Raw genomic sequence first — 18083 nt, 5'->3', positions numbered from 1 at the left:
AGACTACAGCCTCTGGGCCTTTTTACAGAAGAGCAGACCCGTTCCCTCCAAAACCATGATGGCAAGAAGAAACAGCAGCCAAGGTTGTGCTTTGGGACTGCTGAGAGGACCCCAGGCTGAAAGGGTTTGGTAAAGGTGGTGCTGAAGAGCTCTTTCTATCATCTAGTATGAGCATCAGAACGTCTGGTGGGCTCTGCCACAGGGCCCTGAGCCTTTGAGAGTTCATGGATACACAAGGCAAAGGTCAAAGGTCTGCAGAGCGGCAGACTCTTCCATGTAAGGTCTCTCCTCTTCCTCCTTAATATCACACCTCTTAAACAAGTACTGACGACTCCCTCAGGAGTAACTGCAATGTGTCCTCCTCTTCCTCATCAAACTCTGATCACGCTGAACGTCTCACCTGTACATAACGAATCTCTTTTCTGACGTCTCGTATCACTTCACCGCTTTACTGGGTAAGAACGGAGCAGCGCTGACATCATCTCTTTGCCTCAAAAGTCTGAAGGCTGTTTTCAGTTCCACACAGAAACATTTCTCCCTACCAAATGCACACAACTCCCTACATGCCAGACCGGTGACGGGTGATGGAAAGACACGCCGTCTGGTGGGAGTAGTTACAAACACGGGAACAAAAGCGTCAAAGTCTCAAAAGGGAAGGCTCTCAGAAGTTTAGACAAATTCTAAATGAAGGTTGGAATGTGGAAGGCTGGTGCGATGTGGGACACTTAAACCCTAACCTGATTGAAAAGACGCCTCCTTCCTGCCCTCAATTGTCGCTGCCGTCCTTCAGCCACCAATTATCATCAGTCTGAGCTCAACTGTCCACACAATGCAACAGCCTCGTTAATTTAAGGATCCGGCGGTCAGAAGAGGACATTGGTAAATAGCCAGTCTTTGACATTGCCAATGAAAATATGTCTGACAATATCGTATTCAAACGTCTCAGTGAAATATAGCAGAGACAAGGTTGCCCGAAGGAAACGTGGTATGTTATGAAAGTGGTAAGTGTTGTTTTATTTGTCCAAGATTCTATTTTCCCTGGTGTGTCAGCTGCTGGCAATTACCTAGTGTAAGAGCAAAATATCTTAACAACTCGCCACATTGCCATAAAACTCCAAATTCAGAACAAACCATATTTTTAGCAACAAAAGCAAAAATGCAGCCTCACGGTTGTCTGCAGGCCTTACACATGTGTTCACCTATATTTAATGCTGAAACTGTCTTCATGATTTCAGCTTTGATTAAACCTTTAAATCGGTAACTGCCAATAAAATGAAAACCCTTCACCTGACATCACTACAACAGCAGGCGCACGGCTTAACAGCAAACATACATCCATCCATTGTAATCAGACTCAAATAAGCTTTATTGGCATGAATGATCAGATTACATGATTACCAAAGTTAAATTACTGTATGTGTTATTGAGAGTTTTACACAAGAAACGTAAATAGATAATAACTAGATGACAAATACACTTTAAACACTCGCTCTTTTTCAGATGGTATCAATCCCAAACATTTACTAGTTTGTAGCTGAAGTTGCTCCACTGGCCACAAAGCATGCCATTGTCAAGGCAAAATACAAAAAGCTTTTTTCAGCTCGTACTATGTCTCTATCTGACAATAAAGACATAATCATGATGTTGCTGTGGCCGAGGAGCACAATGGGGCATGCCCATGTCAGCACACGTACAACAGAGAGAGTACGTCGATGCAACCTCTTGCAATGGCAACAATTATCTTTGTCTAGACACCGGCGTGACAGCTCGAGCAACAAGACAAAGCACAGTCCACTATTGTTCTCACCAGACAGTAAACCGGGTCCAAACCACAGAGGGGCAACGTAAAGTAAGAGGAGAGCAGAACAGACTATCGACAGCTTCTGAAAACTCTCTCTTCAAAATGATGAATGTTCGTCATAATAAGACCGACTGTTGACTGGCTTTCTTTAAGACGGCCATCCTTAAAAATCACCCTTCAAAATTCAATCCAACAATCATCCAGCACGCTCTGCTCAAATCTACCCCGCAAAATAATAACTAGTAGCACCTGAAACCAACTCATCAAGCCTCCACACTCACTGTTCCGAAGTGGTGGGACCACTAACAGGACCCAACGTGTTTACTTCTCCGTCAACAAGAATGAATGTTTGGAATGAAAAAGAGAATCCAGTCCTTCTGGAAATAAAAAAAAGATGAAAGCTTTGCAGTTCTGCTCCTTCCCATACATGCATACTTTAAATCTTAATGTCGACATTGCCAGAACTCATTAGTTGGCATGACTAACAGCAGAGACACAGACCTGACCACTTTGATTGTGAGGGGAATTCTACGCCTAAATAAAAGATCTGTAGGAATCTCAAGATAGCTAAGATCTGTAGGAATATGACCGCTTTCAAAGATGTGCCCAAAACACACAGAAGTCATTGATTATTACTTGTGGAAATGAAGTTGGCAAAACACATTCACATTTCAAATGTATGCGTCCACTTTGACTTCTAGAATATAGTATGTTTAGTAAGACTAGAAGTGTATTAGAAATGGTACGTTTGCACAGCAAGGAGGCCTTTGAGGACAGTGACAGCTCTTACATTGCAGATTGTATAGACAGAAGATAACAATCTCATTTGGTGTTTGTTTGATTGTTTAAATAATTGCATGTTGCATGTTGAAGCTTGTGTCTGGCTTTAGTTTGTTGCCGATAAAGAGAGAGAAGATGCATTTCACGCATGAGAACACTGGCTGCCTCAAGAAGGCGGCAATTAATCAGATCTGCCTGTGACGAAGGTTTCATTTCAGCTTTGTAACCATAGACTGTATGCAAGGAGTGGGCGTAGCCGTCGGGACGCCACACACTGGTTTGTGGGCTGCCGTTTAGAGGACTCGAGTTCGGCATTTTGACTGTCGCCATCTTTGTTTATTTTGCAACCAGTGAACAGAAGTGACCATGTTTAGACAGCGGAGGCGTGACGTAGAGATGCTGTATATCTGGGAGCAGTAGCGACCTGTCAATCACAATGTGGCCCCGCCCTAAATCAAGCCCTGCTTTATGGTTTATTTGACTCTAAATGAAACTAGAATTTACTAAATAAACATCATGCTGTAGACTATGACCATAAAACTCATGTTTACAATGGTATTTGTTTTACTGAGGTCATTTTCTCAGAGACTTCTATACAATCGGACCTTTTGCCATGTTGCCGTTTGAGAGAATGCCAGTTTAAGGAACAGAGTCCTCCGGCTGTGAACCGATTCTAATATAGTAATAGTGACTTATAGTAAGTTACAGATATATCTGAGAGCAGTGTTAAAAAGTTTTCAATTGTAGCATGAAAAGGTGACACTGCCATATGCCTGATGATTACTTCACAATTGCATGACGCAGACTGAATCGGATGCATGAGTCGTATCTCTTTAAAGTGTCCATTGTACAATACATATATACTTGTCATGCCGATGAATGAGATCAGAATTTCTCAGGAGTGCCTCCTGTCAGATTACCGGCGGGATGATGGAGCACGAGTCCAAGCAGTCTGATTACGCTGGTAATCTGAGCGGCTGACAGTCACACTCGTCGATGTGATGTCAATAAAAAGACGGGGCGGAAACGACGGGTTATGCTACAACAACCTGACATGCAAATTTATGTAATGAAACCCCCCCCCCCGCTGTCAATTCATTCAAGCATTCAATTCAGTGCCTATTCATTCAGCCATTTATTTCTCCTTTCAAACGCTTCGCCATTCAGTCACTCATCTCTCCACTCGGTCTGATGTGGACGTCTCTCTGTGCGCATCAGACCCTGGAGGAGTCATAAAAATGACTCCCGAGAACTGACCTGATCCGTTGACCGCGCAACCTTGAAACCTGTATGCGTGCACACACACACACAGCCAGACACACACACACTCAGTTGTCAATTGCCTTAAAAGTGGTGGTCACGCTTGAGAACACATGGATTTCATTCACCCCGCGGCTAAATGGAAACAACACGCTTGCCCACACACGTTTCATTAAAGTGCCCTGGTAGGCTTAGTTCGGTACAGTATGAGTCAGAGGAGTTAGAGGACCTGACTGAGATGAATCACACACACACATACACAAAGAGCCAATTTAAAAAAGGAGAAGGGATCGGGGATAACTTAGGGAGTAAATGCAGTAACTTTTCAAGATGAAAGTAGCTGGATTAGATGCACACAGACATGCGTGTGTGTGTTTGTGTGTGTTAGTGATGTTAAGGTGGCTACCAACAAGGATTACTTTCATTTCAGCCAGTTTCACTCTAATCCCTTCAACCAATAAAGCAGGATTTTAAATCAACCACAGGTCCTGAGACTTTTCCACTGGAATCACACCTGCGTGTACCCGATTGTACTCGGAAAAACTCTCAGATATGGCGAGTGTTTGTGAGAATCAATCTGCAATGTCATACGTGGGCCTTGGGGATTTCAAATGTGTCCCTTTGTGCCAGACGAGTAAATCCATCCCAGAAAGCTGTTGCCTACCTGTAGGTTGTGTCTCTCCAGTCTCATCTCCAGAATGTTGTTCTGCTGCTCCAAACGCTGGCGCTCTGCCTCCAAATCTTCAATTTTCTGTCTGAAAAAGGCACACACACACATTCACTGACTACTTTATTAATATAACGACGATGCAAATTGTTGACTCAGTAGAGTAATCCAGCTCTGCTCACAGTTAATCCACTCATATATATACACCCTTGTATATGCATTCATATCTTTCAAGTCCGAGGTGTTAAATTGGTTGTCTGCAATAGGTTTTGTGTGTGTGTGTGTGTGTGTGTGTGTGTGTGTGTGTGTGTGTGTGTGTGTGTGTGTGTGTGTGTGTGTGTGTGTGTGTGTGTGTGTGTGTGTGTGCGCGCTCTAACTACCTGAGTATGCTGACCTCTTCTTTGGTCCCTGAAGAGCTGCTATCAGCAGCAGAGGCGTGCTGCTTCTTTAGAGACTCCAGCTCCAGCTCCACCTGCACAGACAGAAGAAGATGGGCCTGCTGCACCAACATCACATCACCTTTGGCTGTGTGCCTTGCACAAACCTTTTGGCTGCAGATAGAGCCCGAGGACTCTATGCCGGTGTGCTGCTATCTTTTCGAGACAGGCATCCAGACAAACGGCTACATCATTTATACACCATCAGCAAAACAGACTCATTTTCCATTTTACAATGTCACAATCTTTTCCCCTGGTGATTTTTTTTAGTCTGTAGTTTTCACCCCAAGCTTGCTCTCCTGTCTGCAATTAGCCCTCATTTCCATTTGCAGACATGTTCCTCTTTTTTCAGAGAGCATCTGTCCGTCTCGCAGCTCATCCTCCCTCCCAGTCTTTACCCGGACATATAGGTAATTACTGCTGTACCAGACAGGTGGATTTCACGCGTCAATATTCATCGCCATAGCTATATGTTGATGGAAACAAGGAACCACAAAAAGAAGGGAGATCGTAGAACAAGAGGTAGAATCACAGAGTGTGTAAGAGAGGTTAGGTCATACCTGCCAACTCTTCTTTATCCCGTTTTTAGAACATATTTTAACGCAGTCTACTTTTCTGTAACTCTTCAGTAATCAAACCCTTAATGAAGAAAGATATTTTTTCTTTTTAAAAAGGAAGTAATTATCGAGCTCCAGACCTCGGTGAGCTCTACGGCTGGTGGTTCCAATGTCGGTAACACGGCTTCTTGTCACCTGTCAATTAGCGTCACTTCAGACGGGATGCGAGAGAAGAGGCGGTACTCAACGCAGGAGAGCTGCTGTACCGACACCGTGAATACAAATCCAGATGGTAAATAAATGAAAAGGTCTACGGGACCAACTTCATTGTTTGGCACACTGGAAAAAATCCTGTTCGTCAGCACATTAGTCACAGACGTTTTCAAGCGTCTTTGAGTCACAGGTACAAATACACCTGCCAGGATTACAGTTGTGACCCGTGACAGCTTGAGCGCTAATGGCTGAGGTTGCAATGACTAATCATGAAGTACTAATTAAGATTTCTATAGCTTTCGTAAACGTTTCACTTTTTTGCATCCTTGTTTCTTTTGTTTTTGTCGTTAGTTACTGTTGGAAAACGAATAGAAGTTAATTAGGGTCAAATATGTGAAACAATGGAAGAAAACAATGTTTTGTCTGTACCTCAGAGAATAGAAAGCTACAAATAGCAAGCATGTGTGTGTGTGTGTGTGTGTGTGTGTGTGTGTGTGTGTGTGTGTGTGTGTGTGTGTGTGTGTGTGTGTACGTGTACATGTATACTTACGGTTTGCAGCTGCAGTTTTAAAGTCCCCGTCTCCTCCTGTGCTTTAGTCAGCTGGGCCTGAAGCAAAAGGACAAAACAAAGGGAAAAAATATAAACACAAAAATACAAAACTAGAATTACCGCATCGTGGTTGTAAGCCTCCGCAAACCAGTCATGTTGCAGTTCACATCTATCTGTCCAAAATCATTATTTGAAATTAGTGTGAAATTGTCATAATTAGCATTTATTGCGTTATGGCAAAGAATGTGTGTTCTGAGGTCACAGAGACCTCTGACCACCAGATTCCTATCAGTTCCTCCTTGTGTCGACTTGGACGTTTGTGCCACAATTTTTGAACAAATTCTCTTCAGGCATTTCTGAGAGGTCCACAAGAACGGACCAGATGGACGGACAGAGGGACGGACAGACATAATGCCTCCGGCCACAACTGTCCTCAGCCATAAAACTGAAAGATGGCTTCCTGTCCTTATCCCACCGAGGTACAGTATTGACAGAAACAGAGGATATGACAGGGAACAGAGGCAGCGGCATATACCATATATTTTTCCAAAGTGTGAACTTCATTCAGTTTTGAGACAATGACACTCTAGCCTTCTCACATTTTGTTCCAGTGTCGCTCACAGTGCCCGTCCACCACAAGAGCCGTTTTATCAGTTTTCAGCACAGATATCTGTCAATTTGTCCACGAAGCAAGAGCACCGAGCGCGTCGTCAAGGAGCAGCTGAGTGCCACGCGTTGACAGTGCCTTTAGCTGTGAGCAAAGTGTCACTCAACGACGCTAAACAAACTGTCCGGCAGCTTGGAGGTGCATAAATGAGTGCTTCACATTCAAATTTGTTCCAGGATACTCTAAATGCATGTGGCGTTTTTGTGTATGTGTGTGCACAAGCCCGCACACACACACACACACACACACACACACACACACACACACGCGCGCACACACACACACCTCCATCTCTGCGTTGTGGTTCTGGGTCCTCTGTAGCACTTCCTCTGCCTCTTTGAGGCGTTTGCTGAGTTGAGGAGAGTACTCAGTGGGTGCCAGCGCGCTGTCATAGGACTCCAGTATGGCACGCATTCCATCACGCTCCTGTAACACACACACACACACACACATATATATATATATATTAACTAGGGGTGTAACGGTACGCGTATTCGTATTTAACCGTTCGGTACGAGGCTCACGGTTTGGTACGCATGACGAACCGAATAAATTTTTTAAACCTTTTTTAAACCTTTATTTAACCAGGTAGTCCCATTGAGATTAAAAATCTCTTTTGCAAGATGTAAGTAACAATACTACATAACATTAAGGAGCAGTTTTGGTTTTTTATGCTTATGTGTTGCTAAGAAGACACCCCAGAAGATGAGTCACTCAGGTATAGTTCCATCATTGTTCAAAGTCAAAGAATAACTTCATGATGTTAGTTGTAATGAATAAATATATTTTTAAATAAAGTACATTTCTCTGGCATTTATAGTTTTCTACTGTACCGAAACGTACCGAACCGTGGCTCCACTGTATCGAACCGAACCGTGAGTTTTGTGAACCGTTACACCCCTAATATTAACATAAGACAACAAAAAGGAAACCCTGCAGTACACTTAACTCATTTCCATGGAGCCGAGGAGGAAGAAAGTCACGGCTCAGCAGTGTGTTGTGCTATCAGATATGTAATGTTTGCGTGTAACAGAGTGAGTGAGATGAGAATACCAAAGCTCTTTGATGTTTTTCGGATTTGTCTGTGTTGAGCTTGCATGTTTGCATGTTTGCATGTTTGCAAATGCCTTTGTAAATGAGGAACAAAGCACGAGGCAGCTGCTCCTTTCTCCTCCAAGCTGTGACAAGAGAAGCTTCGGGTTGCGGTCGTGATAAGACAAAAGTCTTGAAAGATAAAAAGGACACAAAATGAATTTTAAATAAAATCAGACAGTCCTAACAGAGAAGCATATGATATCATGCTGCCTCATCTCTCTGATAGAAGACGAGGTCATCAAAAAAAAAAAAAAGACATAATTCTTTCCTGTAAAATATTTGAATGAAAGACGTGTCCTCAACATTGTCTGTCCAGTTCTTCAACACATCAAGCAGGTGCGTCTCTTCAAGAGGAAACATCCTCACGCTCACGTCTTCACTCCGTCATTACACTTTCTAAAAGCACTTTGAATAACTAGTCTGCTGTGCTCTACTTGTTAATATATGTTCATTTGAAGTTTGAGGAGAAAGGAAAAGTGCATACTTGATATTTGACTGAGTTAATGTACACATTAATGTAGCAACAATGGTATCAGCCTCTGGTTAATCATCTGCGACACTTTAAAAACACCATTTAGTGATTGACATCAATTTCAGAAATGGCACAATCCGTCTGAAAGATGTACCTGAAGCAACATTTTAACTTGTGACAGTAATAAATGATTCCTGCGTTATGTAGTAAATGTGTACTGGTTGGCCGGCAACATGATGAGAGAGAAGTAATCCGTTTAAAAACTAGCAAACAGCCCGTTTAGCCGTTGTAATGGTACGTCTCCTCCGCTCCCTTCATCATAAAGCGAAGCTGCTTAGGAGCATCCTTCAATGGAAGCTCAGTCGTCGATTATTAACGGGGCTAATTTGGAGGACGCGTACGAGACTCGGGTTGGAGTCAAGGTAATAAAACAGTGAGTACCATTTCAGATAACTGCATCTAATATATGTTGATTGCCGAGTGATGCTGTGTTGTAAAAAAACAAAAAAAAAACATCTATGAATAATGGACTGCAATTTCTCTGTCAGATTAGCTCACAGGCTTGTATCTGAAAACAAAACATGATTACCCTAATCAGATTCTGCCTGCGATGAGCCAAGAGCCAAACCAGCGTAATCACTTTAAAGATGACTGAGTCGGGTTCATTTAAAAACACGAGGAGGAAGTTCAAGAAGAAGTAGAAGTAGAAGTAGAAGTAGAAGAAGAAGAAGAAGAAGAAGAAGAAGAAGAAGAAGAAGAAGAAGATGAAGAAGATTTAGAGGTCAGTGTGTATGCTGCCAATCTGAACCAGCGCGGCCCTCTGGCTATTTACGCTTAACGTGCAATGAAATTCAGCCAATCTAAATCAAAAATCTGTCGACTCCTCTCCGATAAAAACTCTAATTTTAGAAAACAAACAAACAGGGCGCGGGGAGGACAGGGCGATAAAACCATCGTTACCGGTCTCATCATCCATTTCTTTTTTTTGTGAAATTGCTTTCACGTCGACTGTTTTATCTGGTGCGTGAAGATGTGACGGTGCCTCTAATGGGTCAGCGAGTCTGTCCCGCTGAAGGATGTTCAGAAGAAAACATCCGAGTGGGGCAAACGGCAGCGTAAAGGAGTCAGAGCCTTGTGGCAGAGAGGGAAGGATGACATTGGTCCTCTTCGCCGCTTCCTTAACAACCTGCTGTCAAGATGCGGCTCGATCATCATCGATTCGCGAGCCAAAGTGTGGCTGCAGTCATTCACACAGGTGGAGTGGTGGGACACCTACCAGATTCATTCATTCATTCATGTTGTTGTTGTTGCAGATAAAGGTTACTTTGATTCAGAAAGCAACGATGATGACTTCGGGTGTGTTATGTTATAATAATAAAAGCATTGATTGGTTGCAGCCCTACCAAATTAAATGACAGCGAGAACCAAAAATGAAGAATAAAAGACGAAATAAACTTAAGGCATTAATATACTCAGCTATCGTCGTTAAATCTAATGTAACTTTAAAAACATTGGGCGGGTTAGAGCAAAAAATCATGAGCAAGGGGGCAAAGTTTTAAAAAGCATAGCAACAGATATTTTCCTTCAGTCCATCGAGACTGATGGTTCAAACCCTCTGAGTGCTTGGTTAAGTGAAAATGGTAGCAGGCGGTCTCTGGCAAATCAGTCTGAGGCCGAGTCATATTTTCAGCATGCCTGTAGCTCCGCTTAGTTATGGTGGTGCCTCAGAGTGTGTGTGTGTGTGTGTGTGTGATTTGTGTACTAACAGACTGAGCATGTTAACCTCGGGAATTACACAAAGTGAGAAATCAATCTCACAGGGAGGTCTAGTCAGGAACTGCAGAGCAGGGGGAAGCAAGATCGATAGATGAGGCCTATGACTTCCATCGACCAAGGGCCTTCATGTTCCCAGAGTGAACCCGCATGTACCCAAAGACGATAACTTGTATCATGAAGAAAAACGCCACTTTTCTTCCGATTTGTCTTCAGTCTGATATGTACACTTTGTGCAAATATCTAACAATACACCTTTTACACTGCATATCTTTTAGAACTCGTTATGAATTCATAGACACTAAATACTTGATTGTGCTTCTTGTAGTTTCTGAGGCATTTTCTTATAGTACAATATTAGTCTTTGGGAAGATGGAACTAATGTATTTTAATGAAATATAAAGAATGATGAGGAAAAACTCACTTTGTTTGAATTCTTTCAAGCCAAGATTCTAAATTCCAGGCACAGATGAGTTAAAAGGGAAGTTCTGGCATTGTGTGACGGTGGAAACATTGTGTCGCCAGAGTTTGAATGCTGGTTAATGTGTGTCTGCATGTCTGGGTTTTGTTGTCGTTTGTGTTAGTCACTGACGGTCGGTCACCTTGGTTAACAGCAGCACTCTCTTCTGCAGCCGGCGGACCAGAGCGTCCTGCGCCTCCCTCTTCTTCTGCTCATCCAGAGCCTTGCTGCGCTGCTGGGACAGCTCTGCACGGAGATCCGCCTGCGAACGCTCGGCGCTCCTCACGCTGACGCACCGGGAGAAATGACGGGTGGAAGGAGGAGGGTAAATAACAGGTGGCAGGGAACCAGGGAAAACAGGTCGCTTAGTGCTGAATGTTCAGACGAGCCGACAGAATCGATTCAGTCCATTTAGAACAATACTGCGCACCGAACAATTCCCGGACGACCGTCCAGAAATTATTTGCAGCAGCGACTTGCGACAGGTCTGATCGATAAGACAATAATTATACAACACGCTCCCCTCGTCTCCTCCCCCACCCGGCGCTCTCCCATTCTGCCGTTTCTAATATTTCATAATGAGCCCAATGCGCTGAGCAGAAGAGAGACGCTTGTTAGCTAATGAACGCTTTCTTAGCTGGACTGAGCTGCAGCACGACCAGACCCGAGCATGCGCGCAGCACTCCCTACGGACATCACCTCTGCCTAAACAGGACAAGTTTAATTAGTGAACTCCCTCTCGCTCTCACTCACAATCCTTCTCACACACACACACACACACACACACACACACACACACACACACACACACACACACACACACACACACACACACACACACACACACACACACACACACACACACACACACACACACACACACACACACCAGTGGTTACTGTCGAGAGTGCTATCAGAATCAGGACCAGTTTAATTAACTTTCTGACAATTAAGGACTTCTCAGAGATACGCTCTAATAGATACATGGGGGAAGGGAGGCAGAGGGAGTGAGAGGTTGAGGAACAGAGATTTTGTGTGCGTGTGAAGAAGTGTGTGCGTGTGTGTGTGTGTGTGTGTGTTACCGGCTGTCGAGTGTGTAGTTCTGCTCTTTCAGAGAAATTTCTATCTGCTGGATCTGAATCACCTCCCTGGACAGATCCTCTGGTTTCCTACGGAGAGACGCACACAGGACAGTTAGCATACACACGTGGACACACACAATGGAAAATCAATAGGACTGAGAGTGCAGCAAAGGACGGAGAATAGATGGAAGCGGCGGCGCTTTCATATTCTTTTGTTACTCGGCCAGTGGGGAGCTGGGAAGGAAAATGACACGAGCTGCAGAGGGGGAGATGAGGAGGAGGATAGTGGGCTAAATACTGGTCACAGCTCTGCAAAACAAACTCACTCCGTCGGAGAGATTGACAGATTACAAAACACACACACTCACTCACACTCACAATGGGAAGGCGACAAAGCAGAAGGTCACATACTTCAACAGAGACGCGCCACACAACCTCCAAAACCCTGGCCATTACTATGGATCGCTCCAAATAATAGCGAATGCCATTATCTCTTTATCTCTTGTGAAATGGGCGTACATTAGGGGAGCTTAGCTTCGCGCAAAAGCACAGCGTAGCCGCCGGCTCGCAGTTCAAATGACACATCTGAGAAAGTGATGCAGCTCGACATCATGAGAGTGGGAGTGTGCTCATGAAGGCAAGAGACTTTTAGTTACATTGCTTTTTATTCCAGTAAGTCATCAAACTTTAGCTTTCACTAGAGACCACCAGTAACCTGACACCTGGAATCATGAAATATATAGGAAGAGGCTGGGCAGTCGAGGTTAACGCCAAGGCTGAAATGTGTGAGTGCGCCACGTGAAAGTTGATTGGCGTGGATTCATCACCACTTCCAATTCTGCTAGGTCGGAGCCTTAGGCATGAAAATAATATCATGACTAAAATATGAGTCCATGAATCAGATGATGGAATAACTATGGTACCCAAAGTGGGTAATTGCACGTAGACCTGAGCAGAGAGCGACTCACGGGTCACGAGCCAGTCGTCTCCGTTGGTGCGGCAGAATAACAGGTCGGTTGCATATTATTGGGCGAGGCGGCGAGAACTACGGTGAGGTAACTGTGAGAACATGATTTTGGAGAACAGAGTCTTGTTTAAGTGCTGTGGGTTTAGTTTTAGAAAAGGTTTGTGGTCGGTCAAGTGCAATTTAAGCAACATTTTCACCAAATGTGTCTCATTCACACAATTAAACTGTGCCAACACCAGGCTTTTGCACAACTAATTATTATCATTATCATCTTCAAATTGCTGGGTTTTTTCCCCACCCGACACTCTAAAACCCAAAGCAGTTTCTCACCCAAATTCTCTCTTCAGCCGGTGAAAACAAAACTGAAAAAGGAAATCCATTTCCAGAAAACCTTCACCAATATTTGCATCGCCTGACTTAACAGCCTCATTTTCAGAAAAATATTTCCATCACGCTGACATTCAATTGTCAGCCACATGGGTGCACACGTAAGCAAGCACAATGTTATCAGACTGTGGAGCAGAAGGAAAGGAAATAAACACCAGCAACCGGCCAACTGCTGTCAGATGCAAGCTGCGGCTGCGAGGCAGCCACAGTGACTGTTGATGGGGAGGGTTCACTTCTGTCCAAAAGTTTGCTTTCCGTGCAGCAAAAACAGCCAAATCCTGTGTTGCAGGAGACGAACGGCACCAATGTGTTCACTCCTCATGAACAACCGCTCCACAACATATTACTTTCACACCACTAATGACCAGCCCCAACTGACACAAAGAGAGTTATTTGTAAACTAAGTGTGAACCATCAGCAGCAGCTATGAGGAATTACCAAATCAATAACACAAAATGCCACACGCCCTAATGCGATATTTCACATGTAATGACGGAACAAGAAGCAGCCTGAACATGGGCTCAAAGACGAGGCTTCATGAAATTATTTTTAACTCCAAAAAGCAGCATGACGACATAAATCCAGATTCAATTTCACTTACGCCGCCATTCTTTCACTTTCTCACAGAAACACATGAAGCGTACGCACCTGAAAAGATTCAGCACATTACAAATGATGATAATAACGTCTGCTTAACAGCCTCAAAGGCGATCAGTGTGCCACTAATGCAGAAATCAGAGAGTCTGTACTCGCGTAGTGTTGCACCAGGTGAACGAAAGGTGACCAGACTGCTAAATGAAACACTCTAGCTTTCCATTTTGGCTCCACATCCCAGGAAAACAACATCCTGACAATTAAGTTGGCCATTTAGTGAACAGTAAAAACAGCTGGAAGGAGTTTTTAAACTGTTGATTTGCAAGCTGCATTAACCTTTACTTTTGATCAGTATGAGCCTCACACATGTGGCTGCCCTTTAGAAGCTGTATGTGCAATGCAGTCTTTTTTTGTTGTTGGTGGTTTTTCAGCTACAGCACTCAGGCAGCCAATGACATGGCAGTCTGAACACCTGAATGTTCAGGAGGGTTTCAAATTTTCAACTCAATTTACCCAGGGCGACAGCCTCGTCTGACATACGATTTTCAGAGAAATGATGGACAGCCCGGCCAAATTATTACCTATATTAAACTGAGATTGGTATTACCTTCCTGTGATCCTTCCAGCTCTCTTAATAACTGTAAATTGAACAAACGCCATCAGGTCCCTTGACACATTGAGTAGGACCAAAATGAAACCTTACATGAGGAAATACTTCATTTTATAATTTTTTTTACAATACTTCTACCTTTTTCTTCCTACCCTGGAGGAAGATGTGTGACACACCCACACCCACCCGACCGGATATGCTGTGTGGAAATGGTTCCATTTAACATTCTGATTACATCGCAGCTAGTTAATCATCGAGTTAATCATCATGAAAATGGTGATCGTGCATGCGATGGACAAGGCTGCCGTGTTCATAATCTGTCAGATCTGCTCCGCTGCTCACAGGTAAACATGCAATCATTCTCTCATTACCAGTTTACACACACACACAAGCAGGTATTAAACTAGCACACATGCACACCTATACAGGCTGGTGGAATCAATCCACAGTGATGAGGCACATTTATTTGGAGTGACCACAGCTCCACCTAGTGGTACTCAATCAGATTTCATAAATAAATATATACTGATAAAACTGTTAAAACCAGACACACGTCTGCCTCTGTTTTTCTGCCTCACACACACACACACACACACACACACACACACACACACACACACAGCGTCTGACCTGATGTTGAGGCCGGTAGATTGCCCGATGTTTTCCCAGGCTCGGAGCTTCTCCGCCAACCTCTAAGGATCCAAGAATCATTAGGTCAGCTGTTTGTCCATGTATTGGACGTCCATGCTACTGTTATTATCATGCCAGCAGTCAAAAGCAAGACAGTTGAACAAAATAACTTTTGAAAAACTATGAATTATTCAACAGGATAATGATATGCTACAGAGTGAAAAACACTTCACAACTCCACGTGGTCTTGGGTTTACCTCCTTCTCCAGTTCCATAATCACCAGCTCTTCCTTCGCTTTCTCCGTCCTCTCCAGCTTCCTCCTCAGCCCCTCCACCTCCTCTTTCAACAGGCTGCAGTTCTCCCTGCTCTCCCTGGACAGCCGGAGGGAGAAGCGCAAAAACAAAACTCAACATTAGCTTCAAGGCTGTGGACTAAGTTTCTGATGAAGAAATGGCATTTTTTTTCAGTAGCAAGTTCACAGAAACTTCATCTGTTCCCTCCTCAAAGGATACCACCTAATGCCTCCTCGTGCGGCATGAGGACCCAAAGTCACGCTGACATGTCGAAGCAGACTTTCTGACCACTGTTGGGTCGCACTAGGCGGTGGTCTACAAAAAAAAGAAAAAGCCTGTCGATTCTATTGAAAGGCATTGAAAATGTATTTGACCTGAGAAAGGCATTCTCCTCTCTGAGGCGCTTCACATCCTTTTCCAGGTCTGGAACCTTGGCCACCTCTGACTTTACATTCTTCACGATGGCAAAGTCTTGCTCCTGGAGGGCGAGACGCCTCTCCAACTCCTGTCAAAACGTGGAGAGAGAAATTAAATACCAACAGCACGTGTGTATTCGGTCCACTGTTAAAGCATTCACTGCCCTTTGTTTCACATATAGGAACCTTTGAATGACGTTATTCAAACATTATCACGTAAAAAAAGTGAAAAAGTGAGGTAAAAACATTCCAAACCAACATTTTAAAATGGAAAAAGTAACAATTAGAAAGCAAACATGTCTAACAACTCAAATGATAAACTATACATGTGACATCGAGTATGTTTAGAAGACCTACAGTTTGTATGGGATATGATGCGACTCACTCTGCATGTAAACACCACATTGCTGTATACAATATCCTTACACTATCAAGGTTTCTGATAGTCAGTAATGTCAGCTGTGTGTAGCACACCTTAATCTTGATGATGTGCTCTGAGCAGGAGGTCTGGGCTGCTTGGAGACTTTGGCAAAGCTGAGAGACTTCCTGATGCTTCCTGATTATAATACCAAGCAGAGGGAAGTGTTAGGTCAGCGTTTTCCTTGCGGAGAAACAGCATGCGGAGGTACAGCATGAAACAGAGCTAGTAGCAAGTTGGTAGTCTCAGTTTGTGCCTGTACCTGCGCTGTAAATCTAACTGTTCCTGCAGTTCCTGGTTTTCAAGGGTTTGAGAAGAAACTGCAGAGTCTTGGTTTTGAATCTTCTGCTTCAGCTCTCGGATCTCATCCTTCAAAGAACTGATGGTCTGGGAACAGATTGCAGAAGTAAGTCAAGGTAACATAAGATACATAACCAGTGTACAGAAGCAGTCAGTGTGTGTGTGTGTACCTGGTTAGCGGTGTTCAGTCTCGTATCTCGCTCCTCCAGTTTCCTGTTCAGGCCGTCCAGGTTCTTCCGTAGAGAACGATTTACCGTCAGCTGCTCGGAGAGGTTCTTAGCTGCCTCCGTCTCTCTCTCCTCCAACTTTTTTATTCGCCCCAAGAGATCCTGGTTCCGGTCAACCTCATGCTGTTGCATAAAAAGGTGAGATGCAAGTTTTACCCAATGTCCTCTCTGATGTTCATTTGTGTTATATGGATGTATAAGGTTGTGAGACCTGTACCTCCAAGTCTCGTGCGCTGTCAGAAGCAGCCCTCTCGAGTTCATATCGAGCTCGCTTGTGACTCAGCTCCATCTGCTTCTTCTCCTGGTCCAGCTGAAGGTAGCGATTCTTGGATTTAACCTTCTCTGCTGCTTCCAACAACTACAGGGAGAAACAAGTCAGTCAGTGCAGAAGGTTGCATGTTAACACCGCCTTCACAAAGCTTACTGTAGATGCTGTCAGTTTCTGTATACCTCCATGCTGCGTTTGTACTGATTCTGCAAGTTTGCAGGTCCTGCTGAGTGCTCCGACAGCCGCTGTGGAGGGTCAGTGCAGCTGATGAAGGAATTGAACGACTTCAATGTTGTTAATACAGTGGTGTCATCTTCGAAGTCCATGTTTAGAGTCACTGGTGTTCTAATGCAGAGATGGAAGGTTCAGGGATAAGAGCAGGAGTCAGTAAATCTATACTGCAGAAATAGAAACAACACAACAGAGCTATGTCAGCTAATGCATGAGATAGATAGATAGATAGATAGATAGATAGATAGATAGATAGATAGATAGATAGATAGATAGATAGATAGATAGATAGATAGATAGATAGATAGATAGATAGATAGATAGATAGATAGATAGATAGATACAAAACACCAATAGCTAGCCGTTAGCTAACATTAAATAAAAGATAGCTATGTAACTGTTGCTAAAACTAGCTTCCTGTCTCACCAACACAAACAGCAACAGAAGTTAAGCTAGCAGCTAAAAATAAAGCTACTGTTTAGGCGCTACATAACGTACAATCTTAAGAGAACCAGCTAGCATTTCCGTTAACACAGTTTGCACTTTGAAGCATATGTCCTCACCTCAGAACTGACTTGTTTGTGAAGAGTAGCGGGCTAGTAGCAACGTTAGATACGTTATCTTCGCACTGCTAGCATGTTAGCTCCACACTCTGCATACAGAAATCCCTCCAGTTCAGCTCAAATGAGATACGTGAAGTATCGCGAGAGTGTCGGTTTCAGACTGCTTCTGATGGGTGGAGGGGAAAATAAACTTCACAGCAGCGCTGCACTCTTGTTTTACACGACTAAACACGTGTTTGCATGCTGGAAAATTTGTAAAATGAATTCAAGTAAAAGTATGTCAGGGTTTTGGACCTCGGGCCGTAGATAAGGAGCTGTTATTGGAGTTTTGTATGCCTTTTTATGAGGAGACAATACATTATTT

At 43.7% G+C, this 18083-nt stretch overlaps 1 protein-coding gene across 1 annotated transcript in view; it reads right to left on the bottom strand.

The window, feature by feature from the left end:
• mad1l1 (mitotic arrest deficient 1 like 1) overlaps positions 1-17825 on the bottom strand; it is a 41957-nt gene extending 24132 nt beyond the window's left edge. Inside the window, exons 1-15 of the mRNA XM_079279396.1 lie at positions 17720-17825; positions 17108-17270; positions 16875-17015; positions 16601-16780; positions 16393-16517; positions 16187-16268; positions 15671-15801; positions 15260-15374; positions 15003-15064; positions 11815-11901; positions 10875-11019; positions 7218-7358; positions 6266-6322; positions 4889-4980; positions 4506-4596 (exon numbers count right to left, since the gene is read on the bottom strand). Of these exons, the coding sequence (XP_079135522.1) occupies positions 4506-4596; positions 4889-4980; positions 6266-6322; positions 7218-7358; positions 10875-11019; positions 11815-11901; positions 15003-15064; positions 15260-15374; positions 15671-15801; positions 16187-16268; positions 16393-16517; positions 16601-16780; positions 16875-17015; positions 17108-17251 (1593 nt within the window). The 5' untranslated portion in view covers positions 17252-17270; positions 17720-17825. The remainder of the gene's footprint in view (positions 1-4505; positions 4597-4888; positions 4981-6265; positions 6323-7217; positions 7359-10874; positions 11020-11814; positions 11902-15002; positions 15065-15259; positions 15375-15670; positions 15802-16186; positions 16269-16392; positions 16518-16600; positions 16781-16874; positions 17016-17107; positions 17271-17719) is intronic.
• Positions 17826-18083: the final 258 nt, after the last annotated feature.

Source organism: Melanostigma gelatinosum, assembly GCF_949748355.1.
Source record: "Melanostigma gelatinosum genome assembly, chromosome: 11".
In the NCBI taxonomy this organism is placed as follows: domain Eukaryota; kingdom Metazoa; phylum Chordata; class Actinopteri; order Perciformes; family Zoarcidae; genus Melanostigma; species Melanostigma gelatinosum.
This window is presented reverse-complemented; position numbering and strand designations above follow the sequence as displayed.